General features: G+C 47.3%; 6 protein-coding genes across 6 annotated transcripts; 3 read left to right on the plus strand and 3 right to left on the minus strand.

The window, feature by feature from the left end:
* Positions 1 to 2,553: 2,553 nt before the first annotated feature.
* Positions 2,554 to 5,512, plus strand: ARB_03763 (NACHT and Ankyrin domain protein; the record flags this gene model as incomplete). Its single annotated transcript, XM_003009956.1, has 3 exons — positions 2,554 to 3,896; positions 3,997 to 4,876; positions 4,940 to 5,512. 3 exons carry the CDS (start codon positions 2,554 to 2,556, stop codon positions 5,510 to 5,512), a joined length of 2,796 nt encoding a protein of 931 aa, XP_003010002.1.
* Positions 5,513 to 5,656: 144 nt separating this feature from the next.
* On the minus strand, positions 5,657 to 7,292 carry ARB_03764 (uncharacterized protein; the record flags this gene model as incomplete). Its single annotated transcript, XM_003009957.1, has 2 exons — positions 5,657 to 6,866; positions 6,928 to 7,292. 2 exons carry the CDS (start codon positions 7,290 to 7,292, stop codon positions 5,657 to 5,659), a joined length of 1,575 nt encoding a protein of 524 aa, XP_003010003.1.
* A 1,862-nt stretch (positions 7,293 to 9,154) lies between these two features.
* Positions 9,155 to 10,861, plus strand: ARB_03765 (proteinase, putative; the record flags this gene model as incomplete). The annotated part of the gene is made up of 4 exons (XM_003009958.1): positions 9,155 to 9,477; positions 9,643 to 9,914; positions 9,983 to 10,094; positions 10,162 to 10,861. The coding sequence occupies 4 exons, from the start codon at positions 9,155 to 9,157 to the stop codon at positions 10,859 to 10,861; spliced, it is 1,407 nt and encodes a 468-aa protein (XP_003010004.1).
* A 549-nt stretch (positions 10,862 to 11,410) lies between these two features.
* On the minus strand, positions 11,411 to 13,174 carry ARB_03766 (uncharacterized protein; the record flags this gene model as incomplete). Its single annotated transcript, XM_003009959.1, has 1 exon — positions 11,411 to 13,174. One exon carries the CDS (start codon positions 13,172 to 13,174, stop codon positions 11,411 to 11,413), a length of 1,764 nt encoding a protein of 587 aa, XP_003010005.1.
* A 635-nt stretch (positions 13,175 to 13,809) lies between these two features.
* Positions 13,810 to 15,900, plus strand: ARB_03767 (uncharacterized protein; the record flags this gene model as incomplete). Its single annotated transcript, XM_003009960.1, has 4 exons — positions 13,810 to 14,147; positions 14,228 to 14,787; positions 14,833 to 14,943; positions 15,020 to 15,900. The coding sequence occupies 4 exons, from the start codon at positions 13,810 to 13,812 to the stop codon at positions 15,898 to 15,900; spliced, it is 1,890 nt and encodes a 629-aa protein (XP_003010006.1).
* Positions 15,901 to 16,250: 350 nt separating this feature from the next.
* On the minus strand, positions 16,251 to 26,508 carry ARB_03768 (uncharacterized protein; the record flags this gene model as incomplete). The annotated part of the gene is made up of 3 exons (XM_003009961.1): positions 16,251 to 17,446; positions 17,514 to 19,119; positions 19,177 to 26,508. Coding segments are annotated over 3 exons (10,134 nt in total), but the record flags the coding sequence as incomplete, so codon positions are not given.
* Positions 26,509 to 26,833: the final 325 nt, after the last annotated feature.

Consider the following 26,833-nt stretch of genomic DNA (forward strand, 5'->3'; position numbering starts at 1 on the left):
TATATATTATTATTAGTTTATTAGTAGTTAAATTAAGCTAATATATTATTTTTATTAATATTAATAGTAGTAATAATATATTATAGCTCTAATAGACTACTAAAATTTTTAATTTTATTTAGTACTAGTAGAATATTTTATTTTTATAATAAAATATAGTACTCTAATAAGCTTTAATATAGAACTTCTAGTATTAAATTAAAATAATACTATATTAATATATAATACTATAAAATACTAATATATTATAGTACTAACTTATATTAATTCTAAATAGTATTAATTTATTATAGTATTAAATATTTTTAATATTAAAAAGTTATCTATATATAAATTAGTAGAAATATATATATTTAATTAGAATATTTTAGAATATCTTTAGTATTTCTATAGTTCCTTAATAAATTAGTACTTTTTTAAATTATAGTTTTGGAATAATTTTTCCACCATTCTGAAAAACCCCCAGACGGCCCTATGGTAGCTTCCACCTGCAACCTTATTCGATGAGAGCCGCTGAAAAAGCTCACACTTCCCGTTCCACCAACCAAAGATGGCCAGGGATAGCCATTTTCTTTCACCATGCCATCTTCCTCCTTCGATTACTATTTATTTTACCTAAAATAATGCGTTGTGGTATTATTTATCGCGTATTAGAGTGGGAGGGTGGTATAGCTGGTACTTCTGATGAGGTACCAGTGGGTGGGGACCGATCGATGAGTTCTGTCCACCGACTGTATCTTTCCAATGGCACCAAAGAAGTACGAGACCCCTGCTTTACTCTCAAGTAAGGAAGGGCGAATCCTTGAGACTTATGTCCATGCAATCAAAAAATACCCGTTACCAAATGACCCCGTGATACCTGAGGAAATCGATATATTTTTTAAGAAAAGTCTTCAGTGACTGGACAAGCGGTGATAAACTACATTCGAAGCCCGATACAAAGGGGGCGAAAGGAAATTTCCACGATACTGCCGTCCGTATGGGCACACTTACCCGCGACCTACCTTCGAGCGAGGCTACCAAAGCAGCCCGGAAAAACCAAACCCAATATAAAATTAAAAAGGCCGACAAGACAAGGGGGTTAGAATAATCTGGCCCGCCGAGCAGGGTCCCCCGTTTATATCCGCGCTCTTCAAAGTAAAAGTTCTACTGCGATTACATTCTCCTATATAGATGGGAATCGTCGGATAATCTCAGACGCAAATAGCTTTTTCAAACGAGATGATTACCGTACTAAGACAGATATGTACCTGCAAGCTACGAAACGGCGTGATAACTTCACTATACGTAAGGTGCATGCCTTCAATATCGATCTTGCTATTTACTTCGCACGGAACAGAATTCTACAGTGGGCAGAGGGTCATGCGATCCGCCCTCCGCCGGCTCAGTCAGAAAATCTTAGCCAACTCATGGCATTCCAACTCTGTCGCAATGATATACCATCGACTGGGCCTATTGGAGATGCTCTTACAATTCTTCGCAGCCGTCCAAAATTATCCCTCTTCCCGGTATAGGCTTCATTATACTAGTTGATCTTGCGCGATGAATCTTTCAATAGATTTTTAACACCACTTCATATATGTATTTTCACTAGTTGCAGAGTAGTTAACGTTGTATAACTAATTCCCCAGAGAATTTTAATTAGTTGAGCTGTGGACTAACTAACTATAACTGAGAACTCTGTATAATAGCAAATCGTCCATAGACATCGCGGAATCAGTTTATATACAACCCCGATGGTACACTTGCAAACCCACAACAGTACACAGAATCAGGTAATGCCTCTAGGGATCCAACAGAAGACGTCTGATATCGTGTCAGTTTTTGTATTAGTCATCTTATCTCGCTACACCTTGCTTTAGCACATTCGATAGATCCTCAATATCATCATCCTCTTTTCTGGCATATCGTTACTCTCCTTGCCTTATCCTTGTGAGCTACTCCTGGCCACTCCCGTGTCTTTTACTCCATACGGTTAGTTTCTTTGTAGTAATGTCCTCCCGCGCTCATAATTTCACCCTCTTTTAAGGCTGTTATCCACTTTGATATTGTTATTATCCAAGACAGGAGCAAAAGGTGTCTAACGGAAGTACTTAGTTAATTATCTCCAGTTTTTCGTCTCAAGTTAAGTCTATTTAGTAGATTAACTAGCTCCGTGCAAACTTTCCTATGAGTGTCTTTTTCCAACGTTTACTACAGACTCTTGACCAATCTCTCCCTGCCCAAAACCTGTGCCATCTGGGCTGTCTACCCAAAGAAAGGCTTCGAATAGGAACATTAAATGGGCCCGCTTGATCCTTCGGATCCTTCCTGCATGACACATCCCTGCATTGCGCCAAGAGTACTCCGTAGTGAGGGGATGGGACGGGAAGCCCTGGTCCCTCTAACCTTAGAGGGGCTGCCGGAGCAAGAAGAATAAATATGACGGATGATGACACAGATCCAGGGAGCAGATACTTATATCTTATTGTCAGGGATGGTATCCCCGCTGCCTGAAGGTGACACAGCTATTCTGGGAAGAAATTCAACCAGAGACACAGCAGCCTCAGCACAATGGAAGCCGCTGCGAGTGCGATCGGTCTGATCCAGGTGACTACTCATGTGCTGCATCTCACAGTCAAGTTCTACTTCGAGGTTAGGGATGCCCGCAAGGAAATAAAATCGCTCGAGGGTGAAATCAGCGATCTTCAGGGCACGCTGCGCAAGATAGTCGACCTGGCCGAAGATACCAGCGACCCTGAGGCGATCAAGCGTTTACCAGCCTTTGCGTTACTCCTGGGAGAAGATGGTGCGCTGGCCAGATGCCAGGCGGAGCTCCTAGAGCTGGCCGGTAAGCTGGAAAAGGCCGGTGGCGCTGGTAGCGGTAAAGATGAAACTCTCCTGCAGAAGAAGAACCCGATGAGACAGTTTGGTGTCCGGGCCTTGAAGTGGCCGTTTACCAGCAAGGAGATCAAAAGCAGCATTGCAGTTCTTGAACGGTGCAAGGCCAGCTTCAACCTCGCCTTGACCGCAGACCAGACCAAGTTGACTCTTGACACCAATCGCCTTGTCGTCGAGCTGGGAAAGGACATAACCGCCAGCCGAAACGAGCAGCAAAAGGGGGAATATCGTTCAAAAATCATCCAATGGCTCTCGGCTGTCGAGCAAGGCATAACCTGGTCTAATCATGAAGATGCACGGAAGAAGCACTCTCAGGGAACCGGAGAGTGGGCGCTGGAGCTTCAGGCATTCAAGGAGTGGAAGAGCACCGGCCCTGCCATCCTTTGGATGCATGGGAAGCCTGGAAGTGGGAAGACAGTGCTGAGTTCGTCTGTCATCGAACATCTGCAAGCAGAGTACGACTCTGAGGCCAATACTCTCCTGTCATACTTTTATTTCGATTTTGGCACGCCCGCGAAGCAAAGCGCCACAAACTGCCTACGGTACCTGCTCTCACGGCTACTTACCAAAGCACCGGAGGTACCGCAGGAGCTCAGAGACCTCTATGTGAAAAAGTGCAACTTTGGCAGCGAAACTCCAGCACTATCGGACTTGATCTCTATTTTCAAACTTTTTGCAGAATCTGAAGCTATTGAAAATATTTTCATTACTATCGATGCCCTCGATGAATGCCCCCTGGATAATAGACAGGAACTACTAGATTTTCTCACAACTATATCTTCATGGACGCCTTCAAACCTACATGTATTTCTTACAAGCAGACCCGAGAGTGACATTAGAGAAGCCCTTTCTCCTATTTCAATCGTCACTGCGGTCTCTGTCGGTGGCTCCTCTGTCACACAAGATATCACGTATCACATACAGTCACAGCTCTCCTCTGATCCAGCGCTAAAGAAACTGCCAGCGAAGCTGAAATCACAGATCCAGAGCAAGCTAATCGCTGATGCTGATGGGATGTAAGTAGATCATCCTCCTTTCCCATAGTTAACTGCCCGCCCAGAAGACAATAATAATGTTATTGGACGATAGGTTTCGGTGGGTAGATTGCCAACTTAGTGAATTGAAAAGATGCAAGACAAAAGCGCTTTTGATAAAAACTCTCGAATCGCTTCCAAAGACCTTAGATGGTACCTATGAGCGAATACTCCAGAGTATCCCTACAAACTACCAGGATTATGCGCGCCGTGCACTGTGGTGGCTCGTAGAAGCGCGGAGGCCGCTAAGCGCAGAGGAACTCGCCGAAGCAGCCATTCTTGATGCTGACGAAGATACCCCATTCGATCCGGAAGGCCGTTTTTTCAACCCACAGGATGACATTTTAGAGATACTAGGAAGCCTTGTATCGGTAGCTGAAAGAGAACACGAAGTTACAGACGTGAACGACGAAAGCAACAGCAGGGCTACAGCAACTACAGTGAATGAAACATTCAACGAACTCCGTCTATCCCACTTTTCTGTTAAAGAGTATTTGATCTCAACGCACCCATTGAACTGCCAGAACCCCTTAGTTGCCCAGTTCTATGTTGATAAATCTCTTGTTTCTAGCTTCATTCTCCGAAGCTGCCTTCTATACATATCTCACTACATAGGTTCAGACTATAGAGCTGGCGCGAGGGATGACGTGGACGAATTTCCCCTGCTCCTCTATGTATGCGAATTTTGGTTCGCGTATGCAGGACTGCCGCTCGATAACAAAAGTTCTGGGCTATTGAATGATTTCTTCGCCTCAGAGACGCAGGTACAAGCATGGCTGCTTGTTCATACTCCAAACCAACCAAGAAAGGATCTTTTCCAGCCGCCTGATGAGCCAGGCCAGGCTCTTCACCATGCATGCTACCTTGGCTTAACTGGCACTGCCAAGTACTTAATAGAGAATGGTGCCACCGTCGACTGCACCACGGAGAGCGGAGTGACCCCCTTAATTCGAGCAGCTGAGGTACGTTTAATCTCCATATCGCCATAGTATTTCATATGATTTTTGTTAATGCTTTGCTACTAGAGAGGCCATGTAGATATTATAGATCTTCTCCTCAACTTTGACTCAAATGTCGATCATTCGACTAGGGGGGGCCGGACCCCGCTTCAAGTAGCGTGTAGCCGTGGGCATATAAAAGTCGTGGAAAGACTTCTCATTTCCAAGGCGGATGTAGAGTCGAAAGATGTGGATCTTTGGACTCCGCTATACTGGGCTGCGGAGGGTCGACATGAAGACATTGTCAGTCTCCTCCTCAAGCAGGGGGCCGACCCAAATGCAAGGACCATGAGTGGAGGGACTGCACTTCACCAAGTATGCGGCAGAGGATATGACGAAATTGCGCGGCATTTGCTGGATTCTGGCGCAGAGGTGGACGTTGCAACCAGCTGGGGTCGGACTCCATTGCACCAAGCTGCCGCTGGTGGATCGCTGGAAGTTGTGAAGCTTTTATTAGCCTATGGAGCAGACCCGAATGTCCTAGACAGGTCCTATAGTTCTCCTGTTTCTTTAGCAGAGGAAAACCTGCACCACGAGATTGTTGACGTGCTGCGACCTCTTACGAATTTGAAAGACCCGCTTGACAGTTCTGAAGAGTAAAAACACTGTCAAATATCATGTAGTATCTATCCATACAGAATTCTTCTCTAATGAAATCAGGTTCTGAAACTACTTTCCGCTATTTCCTTCTTAAATAGTAATGGAAATGAACGCCATTGTTGCTTGAAGAGCGAATTGAGAAAACTAATATACGGTGTCTATGTATAGGCTTCTCCGTATGAACCAGATGTATCCGTTCATAGTCTGTTCCAGCTGCAGTCCAAGCTTCGTTGCTCTGTTGTTGTTATCGAGTACGAATTCTGCTTTAATAGGGAATATGTCGTTTCCGTGGACCTCTGTGACATACACTATATATTTCACCTGCTCACGTATGTGCTTGAAAGCAAGCGTAAACGGCGTTGTTCGATCAGTACAATCAATAAACAATTGATCACCTCTGTTTTCTACCTTGATCCCGCGGTAACCCTGGTTCCAATATAGCCCTGTGTAGGAGTCCAATGGTATTTCCTGGGGCTGAGACCGGAGCCCGTTTATATCAGGACAAAGCTCTTGTATAAGTTCCTCCTCTGTTTGGATATCATCATCATAAAGGTCATCAGGGTCGTCAGTGTCAAAGTCTAGACCCCAATCTGGCTCAAAGCTGGGCTGGAGTTTTCCATTTATGCAAGCTAAACCCCCTTGTCGCTCGAGTATTGCTTGGTCCAGCAGGCGGTACTTCACCAAGCTTATCACATTATGAGCGTGGTCCGCGTTACAGAAGATAAACGCTCCAAATTTCAGTCCTGGAACGAAAAAATTATCGCACGATGATCCAGCCTCTCCACCCTCATGAGACACAATAGTATATCCAGAATAGTCTTGAATTTGCCAGCCAAGTCCATAAAAAGACGGATTCTCTGAATATTGATCTTTTGATGCATCCTCCAACACTCGTTTCTTAGTCAGGAGGTTGTAAACGTCTTCAGTTATTGGCCCTTCTCGGTTTATCATAGCTTTGATCCATTTAGCGTGATCGCTGGCGGTTGTGATCAGTTGTCCGGCGCCTTGGGATTCTGGACGGTCCAGGAAGGGAGATGATTTGAACGTCTTTGCATTTTTATCCCATAGATATCCAACTGAAATGTTCTGCCCTTTCGTTTTAGCTAGCGCACGCCACGGCTGGACACTAGTGGACTCCATTTTAAGTGGTAGGAATATCCGCTTCTCCAGGAAGTCTGCAAAGCTATCTCCAGTAACATGTTCCACTAGGTAGGAGGCAACAGTATACATCGTATTGGAATATACAAATCCACTTCTGTTAGCCCCTATGGTGGGCAGATTTCGCAAATTTCTTGTAATTGAGCGAGGGTCATCCGGCTGCTCTGCGCTGGGACCAAACACGGAGAACTCATGCCTATAAACAGACAACGATTAATTCCCAGAAATTGAAGCGATGAAGATTGGAGACTCCTTACGTCGGCATACCAGTCTGGTGGGTTAATATATCCTCCACAGTGACATCCCGGTGGTTTTCACCAGACATAACAAAATCATCAGGTAGAAGGCTCGACATAAGAGTATCATACTGAACCTGAGGATAATTTACATTGTCCTGAACTAGGAGTGTAACTGCTGCAGCGGTGAGAGATTTGGAAATAGAGCCGATGCCAACGAGTGTGTCAGGGGTAAAGTTTGTTGATGGATCTAAACTTGACTTGCCGAATGCTCCAGATGCGATAGTACGATCCTGTACAATGGAGATAGAGATGCCTGGAATTTTGTGAGAGCAGAGGGCCTTCTTGATATAATCTGAGAACTGGGATCGCCGGAAGAGGTCCATTTCCGTTACTCCGTATTAATACTCCCAAACTGACAGGCTTGACGTTAGGAGTCTCTGGGAGATCATATGCTCTTGTGGATAGGAGTCACAGATTTTTTTAAGAACTAGCTAACCCACCATCATCCTATAAATGAAGAATGCAAAAGAAAGAGAAAGAGAAAACAAAAGGAATTATTGCTCAATGCAGATCACCCTATCCTTCTTGGCCCGAAAAGAAATATTACAACGCCACTGGAGGATTTAGCAAGGCCCAGATAACTCCGATTGACCCAATGATTACGGAGTATTAGTCGTAAAGAAATGGGGCCAGGATCATGCAGTCAGAGCGAGGTGAAGAATCTATTTTTAGAGGAATAGAAAAGACCTTACTTTAGTAAGGGAGACCGACAGAGTACCACGTAGCTAGCCTGCTTTATGAAGATGGGTAGCAACGGTACAACGAATCGTTGCAAGGTATGTGGCTATAGCATATGTCCGTGCGGACTATGAGCTGGACAAAGGGTATAAGTCGTACAGAGTACTCCGTACAACATCCACAACCCAGACAGTTATTCTCCATATGTTAGCCTTCAAAAGCCACTTCCTAGAAGCGAATAAGAATTAAATGGACGTAAGTTTCTCATGGGCGAGAAGTGAGAGGATAGATAGCTAACCAGCTTCTTTTCCTTAGATCTGCTTATGGGGCGTCATTATGGGAGTTGTACCGATGACGGGTATAAAAGGTGCCTGGAAGAAAGCACTGGGTTCGAGGCCTGCGTTACATAGTCCGACTAACCCCACTATTGCTGATAACACATCTCCATTATTATAATCAATGAGTATTCTCCCTTGGGACTCCTCAAGTTAACTCAAGTAAATATAAGGTGCTTAAAGCGCCTGCGTCCGTAGCATAGAGTCCTGAATAGCTGAAAAAAGGAAGGGGTGGAGGGGGCAATGGCTTATTCCGATGTCGACAAGTGATTCCTATTTATTAGTTATTAGAATGGGGATCAGCGCAATGTGACAGAACTTACGGAGTACAGAGTACCACTTCTCGTGTTTCGAACTTTCGCTGCACAACGTGTCGGCGCGCCTTCACGTTACGGAATTTTATGGCTATGGTGTAACTGATGAAGGGGACGAAGACTTGCACATCTAGATATACCAGCGCTGGTGGGACGAGCACGACAACACAAGTGGTAAAAGACCACTTCCGGGTTGTTCGTCAACTGTTTTTCGTATAAGCCCCTCGTCGGCTGATGTGGAAATGTTGGGGTCGTGTCGCTCCGCCAAGCCGGAAGTGAAAGAAGAAAAGAAGGTTAGTTTGTGTGGCCGTGCACTTCCTTCAAACGCGCGGCTGAGGAAGGCTACGCTAGGCCCAATGTAGCAATACCTGGCGCCGTTGACGATCTGCAGCCGCCGAAGGAAGCGCCAAGACGCTGTCTCAGCTTCTCCCCGCGCTCCGCCTTGGTAACTAGTGATTCATGCATCGTCATAGGAAGCAGGTGTATGCAACTTCAAACATGAACTTAGCGTTTCTGGCAGTATGTACCGCCATCCATATCGCGCTCGTGCTTACCATTCCCCGTATAATAGCATAGCCTTACGCAGATTACGAGCCGATAATCCTTTGGTTAGTTATGGAGCACCAGAAGCAGGAGCAGATACCCATCACAGCCTACCGCATTTTATGTCTAGTACCTGGATCTGCGTGAAGCAGTTTGGCTGTCAACTACGCTTACTGGAGGTTACTAAAAGAATGTTTAGCTATTTAATAGGGCTATCTGCCCTTCCAAAATGTGCTCATTTCGTCCTTATTCAAGCACACGAAATTTCCATCTGTTACCTGTCCCATCTCTACTCCTACCAACTCAGCGAGCACTATGCTTTTATCCCGCACCTTCCTTTCTATTTGCTTCCTCGCCCGTGGCCTTGCCTCGCCTGTGACCACCTCAGGCCGCAATCAATCAGAGGGGAAAATCTCCTGGGGCCCGTGTGATATTAACGCCACTCTGCCTATTCAATGCGGTAGCCTAGGTGTCCCACTCGACTATACCGACTCAAAATCAAATGCTACCCTTAACCTTCAACTGCTGAAGGTCCCTGCCATCAATGGCGCTAGCAAAGGAAGCATTCTATTCAACTTTGGCGGCCCGGGTTTTGGAGCTAGGGCAAAGCTAGCGGGTGCAGCTAAGATCCTTCAAACGTTAGACCGAATCAAATAAACTTCTTGACTCGAAAGTGCTTTCTAATTCCATATCACAGCTTGACGGGCGGGCATCATGATCTTATTGCCCACGACCCACGGTATGTGATCAGCGTTAGGTTAACCTCTGTTTACGTAGATTTGTGCCGCTAATTTCCAACGCAGTGGAACCGAGACTACTCTCACATTCTCTTGTTTTAAAGACAATAATGAAAGATTAGCTGCCTTCTCCAATGCACGATATGAAGAGTTGCTATCACCGAAAGAACGAGCTCCTTTGGGGAGGCTCTGGTCAACCGCATCCATCTTCGCTGATATATGTGATCGATATCCTGAGGCTAATCAGCGCGGGAAACTCATAAGCACTGCCTTTACTGCCCGAGACCTGATGCAGATTGTTGATGCATTGGAAGAAGACGGCCTTCTGCGATACTGGGGTAAGTCAGGTATCTATAGCTCGTAATGGAATCCGAGAATTACTCATGCATGGGGCAATAACTATTAGGACTATCATATGGCACAGTTCTTGGCGCTACGGTGGCAGCCATGTTCCCAGAGAGGATCGATCGAATGATTATTGATGGTGTTGTCAACTTCCACGACTACTATAATGGCTAGTATGTTAGATTTCCTCTAAAGATGATCTATCTCCCGTACAAGCTATCTGACTACCTTTACTGTTAGTGACATCGAAGTATGGGCGGACACAGATAAGGTGTTTTCTGCTTTCCTTCAACAGTGTGTTAAATCTCCAGACGAGTGTGCGTTAGCTCGTCCAGGCTTGACTGCCCCGCGCCTGGAAGAGTCGATATATAAACTCCTCGATAATATCAAGTACCAACCACTTGTGTTCAACGATACCTTGATTGATCATAGCGTTGCCAAAAACCTAATCAGACCAAATTTGTATGCTCCACCAACATGGCCACTTCTGTCAAAGGCTTTGGAAAACCTGCGAACTGGTAACTTAACCGGTTTCACGGAGAATTCTATAACTCTTTCTCCTCCCTGGGAGAATGGTATTCCGACAGAGTCTCCGTTTGGCATCCCATGCTCCGAGAAAGTGACAGGGCTGAACCGTCTAGACCAGATTCAATCCACAATTAAGTCACTTGATCAGAAGAGCAAGCTTTTGGGGCAGGTTGGGATACCTCTTGCGATGACTTGTACTCGATGGAAAACGAAGGCAAAAGAACGGTACTCCGGAGACTTCAAGGTCAAGACAAAATTTCCTATACTTGTGATTGGGAACACATTTGACCCTGCTACATCCTTCCCGTCTGCACAGAATGCCAGTGCAACATTCGATGGCAGTGTCCTACTAGAGCATGGGGGCTACGGTGTAAGTCTTCTCCAATCTTCAGGAGAATATTATCAATTCTGACTGACCAATTACAGCACACAACTTTGAGCCACGGCTCTGTATGTACCGGAAAAGCAGTCAAAGGATACTTTATGGAAGGTATTTTACCTAAACCGAATACCGTTTGTGAACCGGCTTACCCACCTTTTGCAAAAAAGACTTGGGATGACATATTGGACCAGATATGAACAATGGATGATTGAAGGAAGTAGATGATTGGTCAGTATTTCCAAACACCCGTGTATGAAATTACAGTCAGAGCCTCCTCAAGGGCTGCTTCACTCTGAGTTGTCAAGCTTGTCATTTCCTTAAGATCTCCTTGATATGCTCCTCTTGTTCTTATTTAGAATTTACAGAGTTATCATTATTGTTATTTTTCTAGAATGATTATTACAAAAAAAGTCATAATATATTGTGATCGAACAAGGTTATAGCCAGATATATTATACGGTAATAGATCATATCATGCTCGTAAAATATACCTACAAATGGAATGGCTAGGGATAGACTTAGCCTCTCTCCAGCCAAGGACACAAGGTAGATTTATGGGGCACAACTTCTTGCATTTAGTCAGTCGTGGTGCTTAATCCACCGCCCCATCCAGCGGTGATTTAGTTGCTTGGCCTCCTCGACCATGCCCAATTCCAACAGCAGCTGTATCGAACCTCTGACAGCCGAATGTAGAGATGAGCTTATCCAAGCGTGCGTTGGCGCTGTATGCTCGCCAATGAAGATGGTATTGTGCTCAGTGCGATGGTATGCTGGGATGTATAGCTTATGCTGCTCTACGTCTGGTCGACACCACGATGTCGCGCTGTGTTCATCCTGTAGCCAACATAGTCGCACAAAGTCGCCTGTGTATAATTCACGTGCCTGTTCGCCATGAAGGCTCACCACAGCATCCAAGACCAGTTGTGTGTGCTGCTCATCTGACATACTAACGAAGCGGTCGCTCCAATCACCTCCACGATAATGCGTTATAAGGCCTGGACGCGATTCGTTCAGACCATATGAAGGGTAGTAGAGAGCACCAATCCCGAGACTCTCGGGCATAGAATATCCTCCAAAAATGGGCCGCTCACCTTTTTCCCAGAAACGCTCCTTGAAAAGCAGTGAGACCTTGCAGGCTGACTTGAAGCGCAACCCAGTTTCGCCCATGGCACGGTCTAGTACTGAAGAGAATTTGGGCAAATCCATGAAGCGGGTCATGGTGAATGGTACGGTCATGATGGTGTAGTCATAGTCCTTCGAGTCGGAAGTACGGTTCTTGCCGGTCCCGGAATACCATGAAAGCCGAGTCCGTGTGTGATTGGTATTATCATTAACAGGCTCGAGTTTGGTTATCTTTCTGTTCAGCACCAGTCTGTTAGAGACATGTGGGATGAATGCATCTGATAGTCGGTTGAAACCACCGTTGATGCATTTCCACTCGGTCTCGCCGAATGCATCCTTGCTACCGTCTTGAGCCAGATTCGAATTATGAACCATCTCGTCCCAGAAGACATCATAGTCCGTTGAAGTCCAGATTGCATCCGTGACATTTTCACTCGCGTGGAAGACATGTCGCATCATTGACTGCTGGCTATAATCGTCCAAACCCTGATCCATCGCCCATTTATGTGCTCGCCAGATATCCTTCTGAATGGCTCTGAGAGTCTTTTCATCCTTAAGGATCCGGTTCATTTGCTCCTTGGTGTTGTTATATTCTGCAGTGACCAGTGGCGGCGGCCTGCCCAAGCTGGGATTTGCAGCAATTTCCCCTCGTGTTGGGACCCTGCCGTCGGGGTGCCTCCCAGTGCCTCGGGCAATAAGTTCGTTTGGATGGTGCTGGACCCAGGGGATGAATTCGATTTTCCACGTGCTGTTATAGCCGTTCATCTCGTTAAGCCACTCAGCCAGCTGAAATGTCATCCGATGGTCTGTATACTCATGGGTCGAGTTGTCGCTCTTGTAAGTGATAGTATAAGGTAGCCTCATGGGTCCCATCTCCGCAAACTCTTGAGTACCTCCAACGAAGACGGTGCGGAATCGACCCCCAACACGATCGCTGGCCTCGATGATCTCCCAGTTGTGGAAGCCAATACTGTCGAGCATCAACCCCGTTGCAAGGCCTGAAATCCCACCTCCGACGATGGCAACGGTGACATTTGGCTGGCGAGGAATCGTGGTGCCTTCGAGGGCCGCAATGCCATCGAACCATGCACCAAGAGCATCAAAGTCACTGAGCAGTGGTTTGCCATGTCTGGGGCCGTTTTTGCTGTTGTTCGGGGGGTATGTGGGGTGGGCCAGCACAGTTATGCAAAAGCACAGAGTAAGAAACAAAGGAAAAGCCATTCTCAATCACTCTGCAATACTGTCGATCCGGAGGCTTGGTTTGCTTGTCATATCCTTATCATCTTAGCTTCGGAGCCGTGTTATATATATACCTGAGACCATGAAGGGAAATAACTGGACATTCACATTTTTTGCCGACATTGCTACCAGGGGACCTTTCGAGGGCCGCCGTGGGTATCTCGTACACCTGCCCCCAAGGTATTGCAGGGCTCATGCTTTTCCTCTTTTGTTTGTCGTGCGGTATCTTTTCCATTTTTCTTTCTCGATCTCTTAAAGATCTTGTGCATCAAGTTCTGCTTTTTGCAGCTGCGGCATATCTCACGGCCGCGTGATGCTCGCCACCAAGGTCTCATTACATAGGTATTTCTAACTGTATAGCTAGTTGACCATAGGGTCCTCACCCCAGACAATGTCTCCATTAGAAAATCGACAAATCATAAACTGAGGAACTGGAAAGCTCTCCACATGTAGTTTCCCACAAGGTTCATGGTGGTATATGCCCATTACCTAGTACGCAGTATGTGAGCCCGTGACAGGACAGATAACTGGCATCATATAACCCACGTCACTATACAGAGCCCGGGGCATGTCATGAAAAAGCTGAGGCCCCGGGAGTCACCGACATAGAGGTAGTTATGTCGGCCAGAATCATTTCACGAACACTCAAGGTGATATCTTTGCTTTTGTTGCTCCAGGGGGTTGATGCAGTCACTTTCTTCTCTACTGGTACAACTGTGGTACTGGATGATACCCATTACTATGTGCCACCCGATGCTGTTGGAAGAATTCCGGGCAATGCAACAGGCGATTCCGGGCTTCTCCCAATTTCCGTAATCAGCATCAATGCCTCATCTGCCTTTGGCCTTCACGACTTGCAAGCCAGGATAAAAAGGTTTTCCCTAGAGGATGATGTGTTCCAGGTTGGATTCGCAGAAGGTAACATTTGTTCTGACCATGCAGCCGAGAAAAGAAAGTGAGGAACTTGCCTCCACTGACGACCCCGGTAGCACTTCACATACAGATTATTGGCCCAGATTCATCGAGCTTCAACAGTCGTGCCATTGGCAATCATACCGTACTATCGAGCAGCTCCCACCACAACGAAACGACTGCCCTTCCAGATGGCCCCTATGTTGTCTCTGCGCTAGGTTGCCTCCACCAGGTGTATCGGCTATATGCCGATGTTCAGAGCGCCTTTAGTGAAACGACGACAATCAACGCTGATGGCTCATTCTCGGTGCTTCCGGCAAATGTGCCCGGCCAGTCCCTTGCCGTGGCGGTTCCCTCGCGGCTGTATTATCGCCAGACTGCGCAAAAGCCTCTCGCGGGTGTTCGATTGGGGGTTAAAGACATATTCGACGTCAAAGGCCTGAAGACGTCCAACGGAAATCGAGCGTGGTATCAGCTATACCCTGCCGCAAATCGTACTGCGATTGCTGTGCAAAACTTGGTCGATGCAGGAGCTGTGGTGGTTGGGAAGATGAAAACGAGTCAATTTGCGAACGGAGAGACGGCCACTGCCGACTGGGTGGACTATCATGCGCCATTCAATCCGCGCGGCGATGGATACCAGGATCCAGGGTCGTCATCGGCTGGTTGTGCAGCAGGTGAAGGTACGTGCAGGCATATATCTCGATATTGTAGCAGAGCTGACGTAGAGATCCGCTCCCAAGCTGCCTATCCCTGGCTCGACATTGCCCTTGGATCCGATACTGGCGGCAGCATCAGAAGCCCAAGCCAGCTCCAGGGCCTGTTTGGGAACCGACCAAGTAAGCCTGGAGAGTCCGGATCCAGCTATCCTGCCGTAACCTGTACAGAGTAAATATTAACAGTTTCTTTTGCCAGGCCACGGTCTTGTGTCCCTTGAGGGTGCGATGCCGCTTGCTCCCCAGTTCGACACGGCAGGGCTGATCGCCCGCGACCCGAGACTGTGGGCGGCGGCTGCGAAGGCGCTGTACGGCGCAAAGATCAAGATGACCAAGTCGTATCCGTCTCGCATCCTCGCTGTGGGATTCCCAACGGAGCCTAAGTCAAACCTCGACGTCTTGTTGCTCGGGTTTATCGACAGGGTGGCGCGTTTCCTGTCGGCGCACGTTGAAGTCTTCGACGTCGCGGCTGCCTGGGCGGCAACTTACCCGCGCGGCTCCCCTCTCGCGGCTGTCGTCAACAACACATACGAGATACTGAGTGCAAAGGAGCAGGCAAGGCTGGTGAGAGATGTGTTCTATGCTGACCACGCTGCCGCGCATGGTGGGAGGCTCCCACACGTCAACCCAGCCCCTCTCAACCGCTGGGCCCTGGGCGACAACTCCAAGGCGACGATAGCGGAGGCCGAAGCGAACAAGACGCGGTTCATGGACTGGTTCAACCGCTCGATCCTCCCCTCGGGCAACACATCGTGCTCAGAGAACTTACTCCTGTACATGCCGAGGATTCCAGTTCCCAAATATCGCGATACGTACCGGTCCGGCCCAGCGCTACCGTCTGCGTTCAACACGAGCCGTATCTCGGTGATGAGTGGGACTCCGGACATGGTTATTCCCATCGGCCAGGTCGCATACCGGTCGGCTGTGACAAATCATACCGAGTATCTACCGGTTACTGTGGATATAATGGCGGCAAAGAACTGCGATGGAATGCTTTTCTCTTTGATAGAAGATTTATTTGTACGGGGGGTAGTAAATGTAAGCAATGTGGGAAGCACAATAGAAACTGGAATTGTATAGCCATGGAGGACGGTTGTAACCCAAATAACTACAAGTTGGTGAGTGAATTGGGGGGGGAGGAATACTTAAGATAGTCATCGACAATACAACTAAGGTCGTCTAGGTATACAGTGACGAGAGTGGGGTTCTTGTACCATAACTAGTTACTGGTTACGAAGACGCCATGGTTATTGATTAAACAACATTAAACCCAATGACTATATACAGAGTAACAATGACTGAAATAAAAATAAACACAACATATTAGAAATACCCGATTAGGCCAAATTCTCCCCACAGCGGGCGCAGAATAACGATCCACAATTTCAACCCGCGTGCTATCAAACGTTGCCATCGTACCTGCTAGAAAGTCAGGACTGAATTGTCGCCATATCCCGCAGAACAGGATGATGGAAGATATCTCGAACAGTAAGGTTGAAATTTTTCTGACGCGCCATTCCAACCAGCCGCATGGCCCCTATAGAATCACCGCCGATGCGGAAAAAGCTATCATCAGCACTGATGGTATCTGGGCTTATCTCGAGTATATCCGCCCAGAGAGCCTGAAGCAGTCGCTCGGCATCCGTCTGGGGTGGAAGCCGCTCGGTCTCAGACCGACTTAGCTGTGCAATGTCCCCTGCTGACAACGCGGCTCCAATCGAGCGGAGCCGTGGCCGATCTATCTTACCAGTAGCCATCCTTGGAACCACCTGCAGCGGGATGTAGAGGCTGGGTATCAAGTAAGAAGAAATACTGGCAGCTAACCGGTCATTCAGTCCATGTACTGCCCTTTTGACTAAAGTATCGTGAGGTTCGCTGGTGCTGCCACCAACAGAAACGAAAGCAGCGAGGATAAGATTTCCTACCCCTATGGGCTGGATTGCTTCCGCAACAACTTGGACGGCAGAAGAGACGTCATTAGGCAACTGAATCATGCTCTCTACCCAATGTTCAACCTCGCTTAGCTCCACGCGCTGACCACGAATTTTAACCTGTGTATCTTTGCGCCCCAGATAGGCAATGGACCCGTCTTCTTGATATTTGACAAGGTCCCCGGTGCGGTAAACTCTGCCATGACGTCCAGGATGCTTGCCAGGGACGCCTTGTACCAACCACGCCGGATCTTCTATGAAGGACCCTGCAGTCCTAATGGGATCGTTCAGGTAGCCCTCACCAACTAAAGGGCCTTCCAACCAGAGTTCACCTGGAGCGTGAAGTGGTGCTAAGGTGTCAGGGTCATCTGGCTCAACCACCCATGTGCAAAGTCCCACTCCCTGGCCAAGTCCACCATGAGGGTTTCTAGTTAGGTTTAATATTGTCGAAGTGGTGGTGCACTCGGCAGGTCCGTAAGCATTTATAACCGTCGTTCGATCACCAACCAGGGCCGCGTCCGCGTCAGAGGGTAGGACAACTTCTCCTCCCAGCACAAGTGTAGACAATTTTTCAAGCCCAGTTAAGTGTCGTGCGATAGAAGGGGTCAAATCAGCGAGAGTGACTCTGTATTTTTCCAAACAGCTAGAAAGATCATTTTGTCGCTCAGAGGCAGAAGGAATACATAGACATGCACCTATATTCATATTAGTACCTATGTAAGATAGGAATATATAGTGATTTGTTTCTGATGTTCAGCTTACCAACTGTGAGTGTATTTAGCAGGTTGGACCAAGCAACGTCAAATGCATATGAGGAGAAGTCAAGAACCCTTGAGCTTTGAGTATAACCCAAGCACGCGCGCTGGTGGGTAATTGCACTGCAAATATTTTGGTGGTTCAGCATCACTCCTTTCGGCGTACCGGTAGTTCCTGATGTGAACATAATATACAATAGATCATCCGGGTCGACACTTGGAAGCTCAATGTCTTCCGAATTTTGCTTCTCTTCATGATTAAGACATTGATAATGGTCGGGGCCCACAATAAGCACTTGGTCAATACCGAGGCTACGTCCCAATGATTCATTGGTCGTAGAACATAGACATATCTTTGCATTGACAAGCTCGGTTATTGTTCGAAGCCTTGTTTCAGGCTGAGATGAAGGATCAGTAAGAACCAAGGCAGCACCAGTTTTCATCACTGCAAGGGCCGAAACTGGGGTCCACATAGATTTCTCGAAAAATAGAGGCACAATTGCTCCCCGTTTGACACCATTGCTTATTAGCTCCTTGGCTAGGTTCGTTGAAAGGTGTTCCAGTTCCTGATAGGTTAGATCACCATCCCAGGCATTGATAGCCGGTGCAAGTGGTGTTTTATGGGCCTGCTGGATAATCAGTTCATGAGCGCATCCACTGACAACGCTTGGAACGACACTGTTCCATGTCCATATGTCTCTCATGTCTTGAGGGCTGGTGACTATCACATCAGAGAGCTTCTGGTAATGGACGCCAGAACCAATAATTTGACGGAGTACATGTTCAAATTGTTGAAAAATTCGAATGACCTCTACTTCTCCCAATATACCCGAATCGCATGTAACGTTTATAGACAAGCTACTAGGGTATATAGCGAACTTGACAGCCAATGGGTATTGATAGGCTAGCTCCTCTTCATCATCAGAGCCTGTGGAGCCTGGAGTGTATGTTGCATCAAGATTGTCAAGGCGATTGGTGAACTGTACGGTTGTCCTGAACTGGCAGCCAACATGAGTCTTGTCATTTATTGACCGGATTCGTCCAAGCGGGATTTTCGAGAAGATATCAATATCATCTGCTTGACATTGCACGATATGCAATAACTGATGGACAGGCATTCCCCAGTCCAGCGGAATTCGTACCGGTAATACACCAGAAGAACTGGTAGAATATTCCCCAAATAAGGCCTCGTCTGAACGAGTATTTGTGGCCGAGATAATTGCCCATGCCGCTTTTATAAGCGTGCTAGTGGAATATTCATTGCAACCCGCCCATTCTAACTGTCTCAGCGTCAGAATTTTCTGGAAATTGGTGGTTCCACATCGGGTGACACTCTCAGTAACTGGGAAATGAGAGCCTTGGGTGTTAGAGAACTGGGCACTCCAGAAACTTTGAGTAGATCGCTCATCGACTCCAGCAACATTCTGGAAGAAGTCACTGAAGAGTGAGGCATCATCAATATCCTCTGTACTGAGGGTTACAAGGTAATTGATTGCTTTTGTAAGGACAGTTGAAGCTTCTCGAGCTGTCCGACCATTGACATATGGTGGCCTGAAAGAAACAACGGCTTCCATATTATCTCCATCCACATTAACACTTAAGTTCAAGTCGTACTATTCACATACATTAGCCTTTATATATTCTCTGAACGGTGAAATGGCTGCACATACCTCATTTGGGTCCTCTCCGGTGCATGACTCAAACGATAGAGTAGCATCATCGCCACCCTTTAACTTATCCCCTCCACGGATCGATAATGTGGTGTTGAACAATCGCCCAGTAGAAGAACCAACATGATGTTGTATATCTGCCAAGGATGTATGCTGGATTTCTAGGTGGCGGATGGAGGCTTCAGACACTCGCTTAAGCACCTCTTTTGCAGAGAACTGGAGGTCAACTCGGCTAATAAGCAAATTGGCCAGGGGACCAACCATGACTTCCACACCATCCACGGGTGAATCTCTACAAGAAGAGAGGTAGCCAAAACAAACATCGGACTGGCCAGTGAAATAGGAGAGGAGCATGGCCCACGCTACCTGGAGGAAAACTGATCGGGTGATGCCTAATTTCTTGCAAACATCTAACACGCCAGGGATAGATTCAGCTGGAATTGGTATATCACCATGGGGTTCTTCGGCCATTTGGAGTAGGCGTGGGCTGGTGGGGAATTCTGTTGGTTTTACACCACCAAGTAGTTTCATCCAGGAAACAATTCTCCGTGCTTTTGGTATTTTGCTTATATAGCGAATAATATTACCGAATGGGGGGGCTGGTGCAGGAGTCGAGCCTGTGTAGAAAGCAATAATGTCTTGAACTAGAACACTGATACTCCATCCATCAATAAGTGTATGAACTGCATCAAGCCTGCATGCAACCTGGCCATCTGCAGAGGAACATATAGTGAATGAATGTTCCGGCTCATGGGTACGGTATGTGGGCCTATCCAATCGGTTCAGGGTCGAAACCGGGTCTTTATCATTGGTGGTTATATGGCTCACTCGAACGATTGATTTAGGAAGGACAATTTGTATATAACCACTGCCTTCTGGATGCAACGCAAAGACAGATTGCAAGATAGTGTGACGACTGACAACAGTCCTCCACGCAGTCTCAAGCTTAGAAGGCGATATCGCTGTGCCATCCTGCGAAATGCACCGCCAGATAGAGAATGAATCGTAGAAAGCTGCTTCCTTTTGAACACTTAATAATATTCCCTCTTGTAGCGGTGAGCAGGGGTAGACATCTGCTATATCTTGAGGGGCAATCCCCATACCAGGAAGCTGCTGTTTGAGGAACGTGTCTAGACCGGAGTAAGAGAGAGAAAGGGAGGGAAGATCGCTCAATGTGAATTCACGCTTCGAGTGGAGTAGCATTGTGGTCGCAGATGATAGTGTTTCGGCAAAATTCGTTAGCCATAACGAAATGCGATCCTGATGCTTCATTTTCTTATGCACCGTGAATGACACAACAAGACGATCTCCTTCCACGTGAGAATCAATCTCTATCAAAGTAAACCGGCGTGCGTTTTCGGGAACCTCTTGTATTAAACTGTCAGCTTCTCCCATGTGTTGGGGACGTTTGAAAAGGCCCTCTTCTGTTTCTAGCTGTTGATATCGCCCAGTAAAGTTGAACATCACCTCAACAATATCGTGATTGCTGAAGGCCTCTCTTCCAGATTCGCTGTAGTAGCGACATGCGAAATATGGAAGCCCTTTACCCGGAAGACCGTTTCTTCTATCTTTGACCATTCTTATAGTGTCCACAATAGAACTTGCAAGCGATATATCGATAGGTAATGGTTGTATTGTAGTGAACCAGCCTACCGTACCAGAGACATCTAACTGAAAATCATCTGATTGATTTCGTCCGTGGCCTTCAGTCCATATAACAGGTACTGAGCGTTCCGAGAAGGTATACCGGAAAGCATGAGCGATAGTCCCCAAAATAATGTCAATGGGTTCTGTCTGAAGGCTCGCATTGCTGTCCCCAAATAATTGAATAGTGAGTGCTTCATCGAACGTCTCAGTATAAACAACGAGATCATTGAACGTATTCTCTGATAACGGCATGCCCCAAAAGTCCCAGCCTGTTTCCGGCATGGAATATGGTAAGACAGAGAGGGGTGATAAACTGCGACCAACTTGAGCTTGTCGCCTGCACCATGCCCGGAAGGAAGATGTTGGCTGAGATATAAGACTCCCATGTTCAATAAAATCTTCGAGATCTCCCCAAATTATACGCCACGACACTAAGTCAACAACCAAATGATGGGCTGACAGAATAACCACTTGGGGGTAATTGGAGATATGGAACAGGTCACAAGCGAAGAGGGGGCCCTTCTGAATGTCCAAGCTCAACTGCCGCTGCTGACCAATTCTTGCGACATCGTTGTGACTAAGAACAGAATGTTCTTGATATGCATACGAAAGGGCATCATCCTCACTGCAAACTGTCTGCATCCAACGGCCAGTCTCAGTATCTTTCTTGAAGCGCCCCCGAAGTGATGCGTGACGTTTGACAAGTGCCTGAATAGCTCCTTCAAAAGCTTCAGGTAAAACTGGCTTTCCTAACTCGAGGACAAAGGTCTGATTATAATGATTCAGCCCATGTGGGTAAGAGTCAAAAAACATCTGCTGAATTGGCCCGAGTTCAAAGAGTTTATCTCCTTGCTCACTGTCTGCTTGGTCGTCGTCCTCTGCAGCAGCGTCACCGCTTCCTCTAACTTGACAAATGGAAGCAAGACGCCGGATAGTAGAGGCCTGGAGGATTTGACTAACAGTGACAGTAATATTATGGAGTCGACATTGAGATACTACTTGCATTGCTGTGATTGAGTCGCCGCCCAGCCGTGTAAAGGGCTTGTTAATAGAAGTTTCCCTCGCTGAAAGGTTGAGAACAGACATCCAGACCTTCTGGAGGATGCTCTCAACGCTATTGAGTGAGTCAGTTAATTCATCGCTGTCGGTATCGCTACGGTACTTTAGCCATAGGTATTCACCTGTTGAGCGAAGCTTCTTTCTGTCTGTTTTACCCGTGGCTGTCATTGGTAAATCCAAGATTGGGATATATGAAGTTGGTACCATGTACACTGGTAACCGCTCCGCTAACCGGTCGGACAGACCACTGGTAGCCTTCTTGACTGCAGATGTGTGTAGATCTTCAGAAATTTCTGTATCCCCGCCGCACACGAGGGTCACAAATGCCACAAGTATAGCACCATTGGAGCCTTCTGGATGGATTGTCTCAGCTGTAACTTGGGCTTTAGTGATATTAATATTGTGAACCTGGAAGTCAAGGTAAAGGCCGTCGAGAACATGCTGCTCGACCTCCCCGAGCTCAACTCGTTGACCGCGAATTTTCACCTGATTATCTTTGCGGCCGACAAAGATAAGTGATCCATCTTCCCGATACTGTACAAGATCACCCGTACGATAAAGCCGACCCGTGCGGCCCGTACAGCCTGGCTGTCCGTGTTGAGCTGGGAGGCCGCGCTGTAGCCAGGGTGGGTTGTGAACGAAAGCTGAAGCTGTTTTCTCCGGGTCATTGAGATAGCCTCCGCCCACCAAGGGTCCTTCAAGCCATAGTTCGCCAACAGCGCCGACCGGTACTAAGGAAGACGGGTCGTCAGGGTCAACGATCCACGTACAAGCGCCAGCCCCACGACCAATGTCAATGGTGGCGGCCTTGGTAATGTTCGATAAGGTTGCTGTAGGAGTACACTCTGCAGGGCCATAGACATTGATAATTGTTGTACCATCACCTGCCAGATGTGCATCGCTTGGAAGGACAGCTTCACCTCCTAAGATAAGGGTGGATAGGCGCGAAAGTACCGCCGGGCCTAAGAACCGGGCTACCGAGGGAGTGAAATCGACTGTTGTCACATCATACTTCTCCATACAGCCCGCCAGATCATTCTCCCGCTCATCCTGGGATGGGATACAAAGTGTCCCACCAACAGTAAGAGCATGCAGCAAGTTACACCAGGCTGCATCGAAGGCATACGAAGCAAAGTCGAACACCCTAGAAGCCCGTGAAAAACCCAGGGCTTTCTGCTGGTAGGTAATGGCACTGCACAGCCCGCGGTGGGTGTTTATTACACCCTTTGGCGTTCCAGTGCTACCAGAAGTGAAGACAACGTAGAGAATGTCTGATGGATCAACCTTGGGCAAGGAAGGAGATGCGGTGGAAGTAGAAGTTGGCCCGGGCGTTGCGGCTGAAAAGGATAAAATTTGATCCGGTCCGACGACGAGCACCTCCCGCTCGGGCAGCTTCAACCTCGACAGGTTCTCAGCGTTCCCGCTCGCGAGTTTGACCGCGACGGGTTCATTAGCAACGGATGAGATAATAATAGACGAATCAGCCTGTGCTGCTATGGCTGCAAGACGCTCATACGGCTGCTTGATATCCATGGGCAAACAGCCTCCCCCGGCTTTCATAACTGCGAGCACGGCAACTGGCATAAACTTCGACTTCTCAAAAAGCAGAGGCACAACAGTTCCTGCGATGCCTCTTTTAACCAGCTGATAGGCAAGGTCAGTGGATAGACCATCTAGTTCCTGGTAAGTCATATTACCGTCCCACGAGCAAATGGCTTGGGCCTGTGGGTTTTCCTGGACCTGCCGTGAAATCAAGTCATGGATACATGCCTCCGTCGCCTCGGGCACCTCCCTGTTCCATGTCCAAATGGCGTTTAAACCTGAGTAGTCGCGGACTAAGCTAGAGAGTAACACCTGCTCTGTGCTGCCGCTGGATAGCTGTCGAATGGAAAACTCGAACCCGCTCATTACTAGTTCCATCTTTTGCTTTCCAATCACGTTCGAGTCAAAACTAGCACTAATCCTGAGGCTTTCTGACGCTAGTTGGCATTCAATCACAAGAGAGTATGTGCTGAAGTCCTGCCATTGACTTCCAATATGGGAATCGACTACTTCGGAAAGGAATGGCCTATCCGTCGTCTCAGTCATTTCACTGCTAGGTTGGACCACCAGCAAGGTCTGGAACTGGCAGGCGATGGCCGTGCCTTGACTCAATTTGGAAATATGCTGCAAGCCAGTCTGTTCAAATGGTATCATTTCGATACTCTGACGTTGAATGGCATCTAGAAGCCTTTTACGGTCTTCGTTCCAATTCACGTTAACACGGATGGGCAAGGTAGCAATTGTAGGGCCTGCCATCAATTCAATATTAGGGACCGGAGCCTGACGTCCCGTCACAACCACGCCAAACAGCGCCTCACCGGAGTTAGCGCCATTCGCCGCCACAACAGACCAAGCAGCTCTGACGATTGTACCTGGAGTAAAGTCACTTCTACCCCAGGGAAGCTCTGAAATCGTTCGTACAATTTGACTGTCTTGCTTTGGTTCATATCCTGGCTTTACGGGAGGGAAATGCGAACCTTTAATGTCTGTAAACTGATTACTCCAAAATGCTTTTGCAGCTCCGATGTCACGATCTTGTATGTATTTGATGAATGGGGCCATCGTTTCTAAGGGCTGACAGAATTCGTTGAAATAGGCATTTTCTGCCTGGGACAACAGAAGGGGTATTGACCAACCGTCATAGAGAGCATGATGTATCTCCCATATCAAATGGCCAGGGTTGTCGGCAGCTCCTTCAAAGATTGTGAATCTTGTCAGGGGTTTCCCCAATCCCATTGTGTTTTCTTCGTTACCAGAATTGAAATTCGCCATATCATAGGGAGTTCCTCTTGAAGTCCATATCGCACCCTCATCCAGCACCACTTGCATGATACCATGATGAGGGAGACTGACGATACGTGTTCGTAAAATTGGATTCATTGAAACAACCTGCTCCCAGGCGTGGCGCAGCTTGTTCACATTGATACCAACTCCAATCTGGAAAACGTTCCTAGCCACATAACTTCCTTCACTTTTTGCTGTTAATGCTAGGAGACCTTCTTGCAGTGAAGTACATGGGAGGATGTCGATAACTTGCGATTCCTTGACGTTGCAAAGCCTAGAAGCGTAAGCCCGCGCCTTTTCCTTGTCGATTGACGAGCCCAATAAGGAAAATGGTAGAACATCAGGGCTGCTTGGCTCATTATCAATCGCTTTCACCGGCCGTATGACATCCTCATATGAAGAAAATGAGCCCTCTGAAACGATAGGAGATACACTAGACGAGTCGCTAGACCACAATTCCCGGCTGTGAACTGGTGGTTCCTTTTGGTAAACATCGATGGCGAACATTTTTTCTGCATTATTACCCTCAAGATTATCGATATTAACCGTGCTAGGCATCTGCCAGTCCCGACTTGAAATTTGCGGCTCTGATATTGTGACTTCCGGGTTGTTTGATTTTCCGACCAACCTTCCATCTTCATTTGTTTCCACGTTGGAGGCTAGCATATCGCCCGACTTCCTTTGACTAGCTGAAATAATAGACTCATCATTTCTTTCCATGTATGCCCCTAATCTTTTCAAGCCGTGTGGGGCGGCTGAAACTGCAATGTGTTTGAGCTGTACTAATTGCAGAAGCTCGGAGTTATCAAGCGTAGAGAGAGACTCCGAATTAAGGATAACGATGCCGGACTGCAATGCAGAGATAAGCCCGCGCCTGTTGCCCAGGAGTTCAGCCGTTGGAGCCATGCATAGAGTGCCACCGCATGTCAAAATGAACAAATTGCGCCATGCTGAATCCGAGAAAGATCGCGCAGGATTGCATATAGTCGTGTTACTAGTGAGTCCGAGCGCTCCATGCTGATATGTGGCGGCGCTGCTGAAATCCCGATGCGTGATGATATTATCTCGGCTTGCAAGCCCTGTCACGCTGTCGACACTATAGGTTTCTCCAGCGGCTTCTGAAGGGCTCACGACCGGTAGCTTACCAGACGGTTCCAAGGGATCATTTATACTCGACAACAGGCTATGATCCACAATCATAACATTGCCTTTCGGCAAGGATCGTGCTAGCTGTTCACTTTCCGAAGACGAGAGAATAGTGTGTGGGGAAATTTGATCTGCAATCTCTTGGAGGTGATCCCGATTTTGTCTGGTATCAAGGGCTATGGAGATACCCCCGGCCTTCATTACAGCCAGCATAGAGAGGGGCGCTAGGCATGTCTCGTCAAAGCAGAGAATCACTCTCGAACCCGGAGTCAACCCAGAATTTACCAGTTGACACGCCAGGATAATAGACAGCTGATCTAGCTGGAGGTAGGTCAGATGCCCGTCCCAGGAACATATTGCTGGAGCTCCTGGCTTCTCCCAGGCAATCCGCTTGATTAAGCTGTGGATGCAGGCCTCAACAGGCTCTGGTACAGCTCGATCCAGAGAGCAGGTGCTGTCGAGGGCATACTTCTCGCCCCAGTGTTGATTGTTGGTGTCATGATTGTTGTTGTCACAGTCCATTCCACGAAATCCACTCCCTTCATGAATTTGATATCTCATGATTATATACCCGGAATTGGTCAACAATTGCAGAGTACCGATAATGTAAAGAAGGTATGGAAAACTGGTCAAATGATAAACGATGAACGAAGTCTGTGGTTATGGTTATCGGTGGGAAGGGAAGGTTGGCGTTAACATTCCCCTTTTTATGTCAATCTACCCACCCACTATATAAATTACGATCCCGGCGGTCATTTGATGACAATGCCTTGCCATCCTTCCCATTGAACCTGACGTACCCTATGATAGGTAGTTTCACTGAGTATAGCTCGCAAGAGTGGATATACTCAGCGCCATTCGAGTTTAATTCCAGCACTACCTCATCACCTTCCAAATCTCGGTTAACCCAGCCATCCGATACCCCCTTAGCATTCGCTGGGATGTTTTCTCAAAGTTTTTGTTTTATTTTTATTGTTAC

This window comes from Trichophyton benhamiae (genome assembly GCF_000151125.1).
Source record: "Trichophyton benhamiae CBS 112371 chromosome Unknown Abenha-G-c-329b09.r1, whole genome shotgun sequence".
Taxonomy (NCBI): Eukaryota; Fungi; Ascomycota; class Eurotiomycetes; order Onygenales; family Arthrodermataceae; genus Trichophyton; species Trichophyton benhamiae.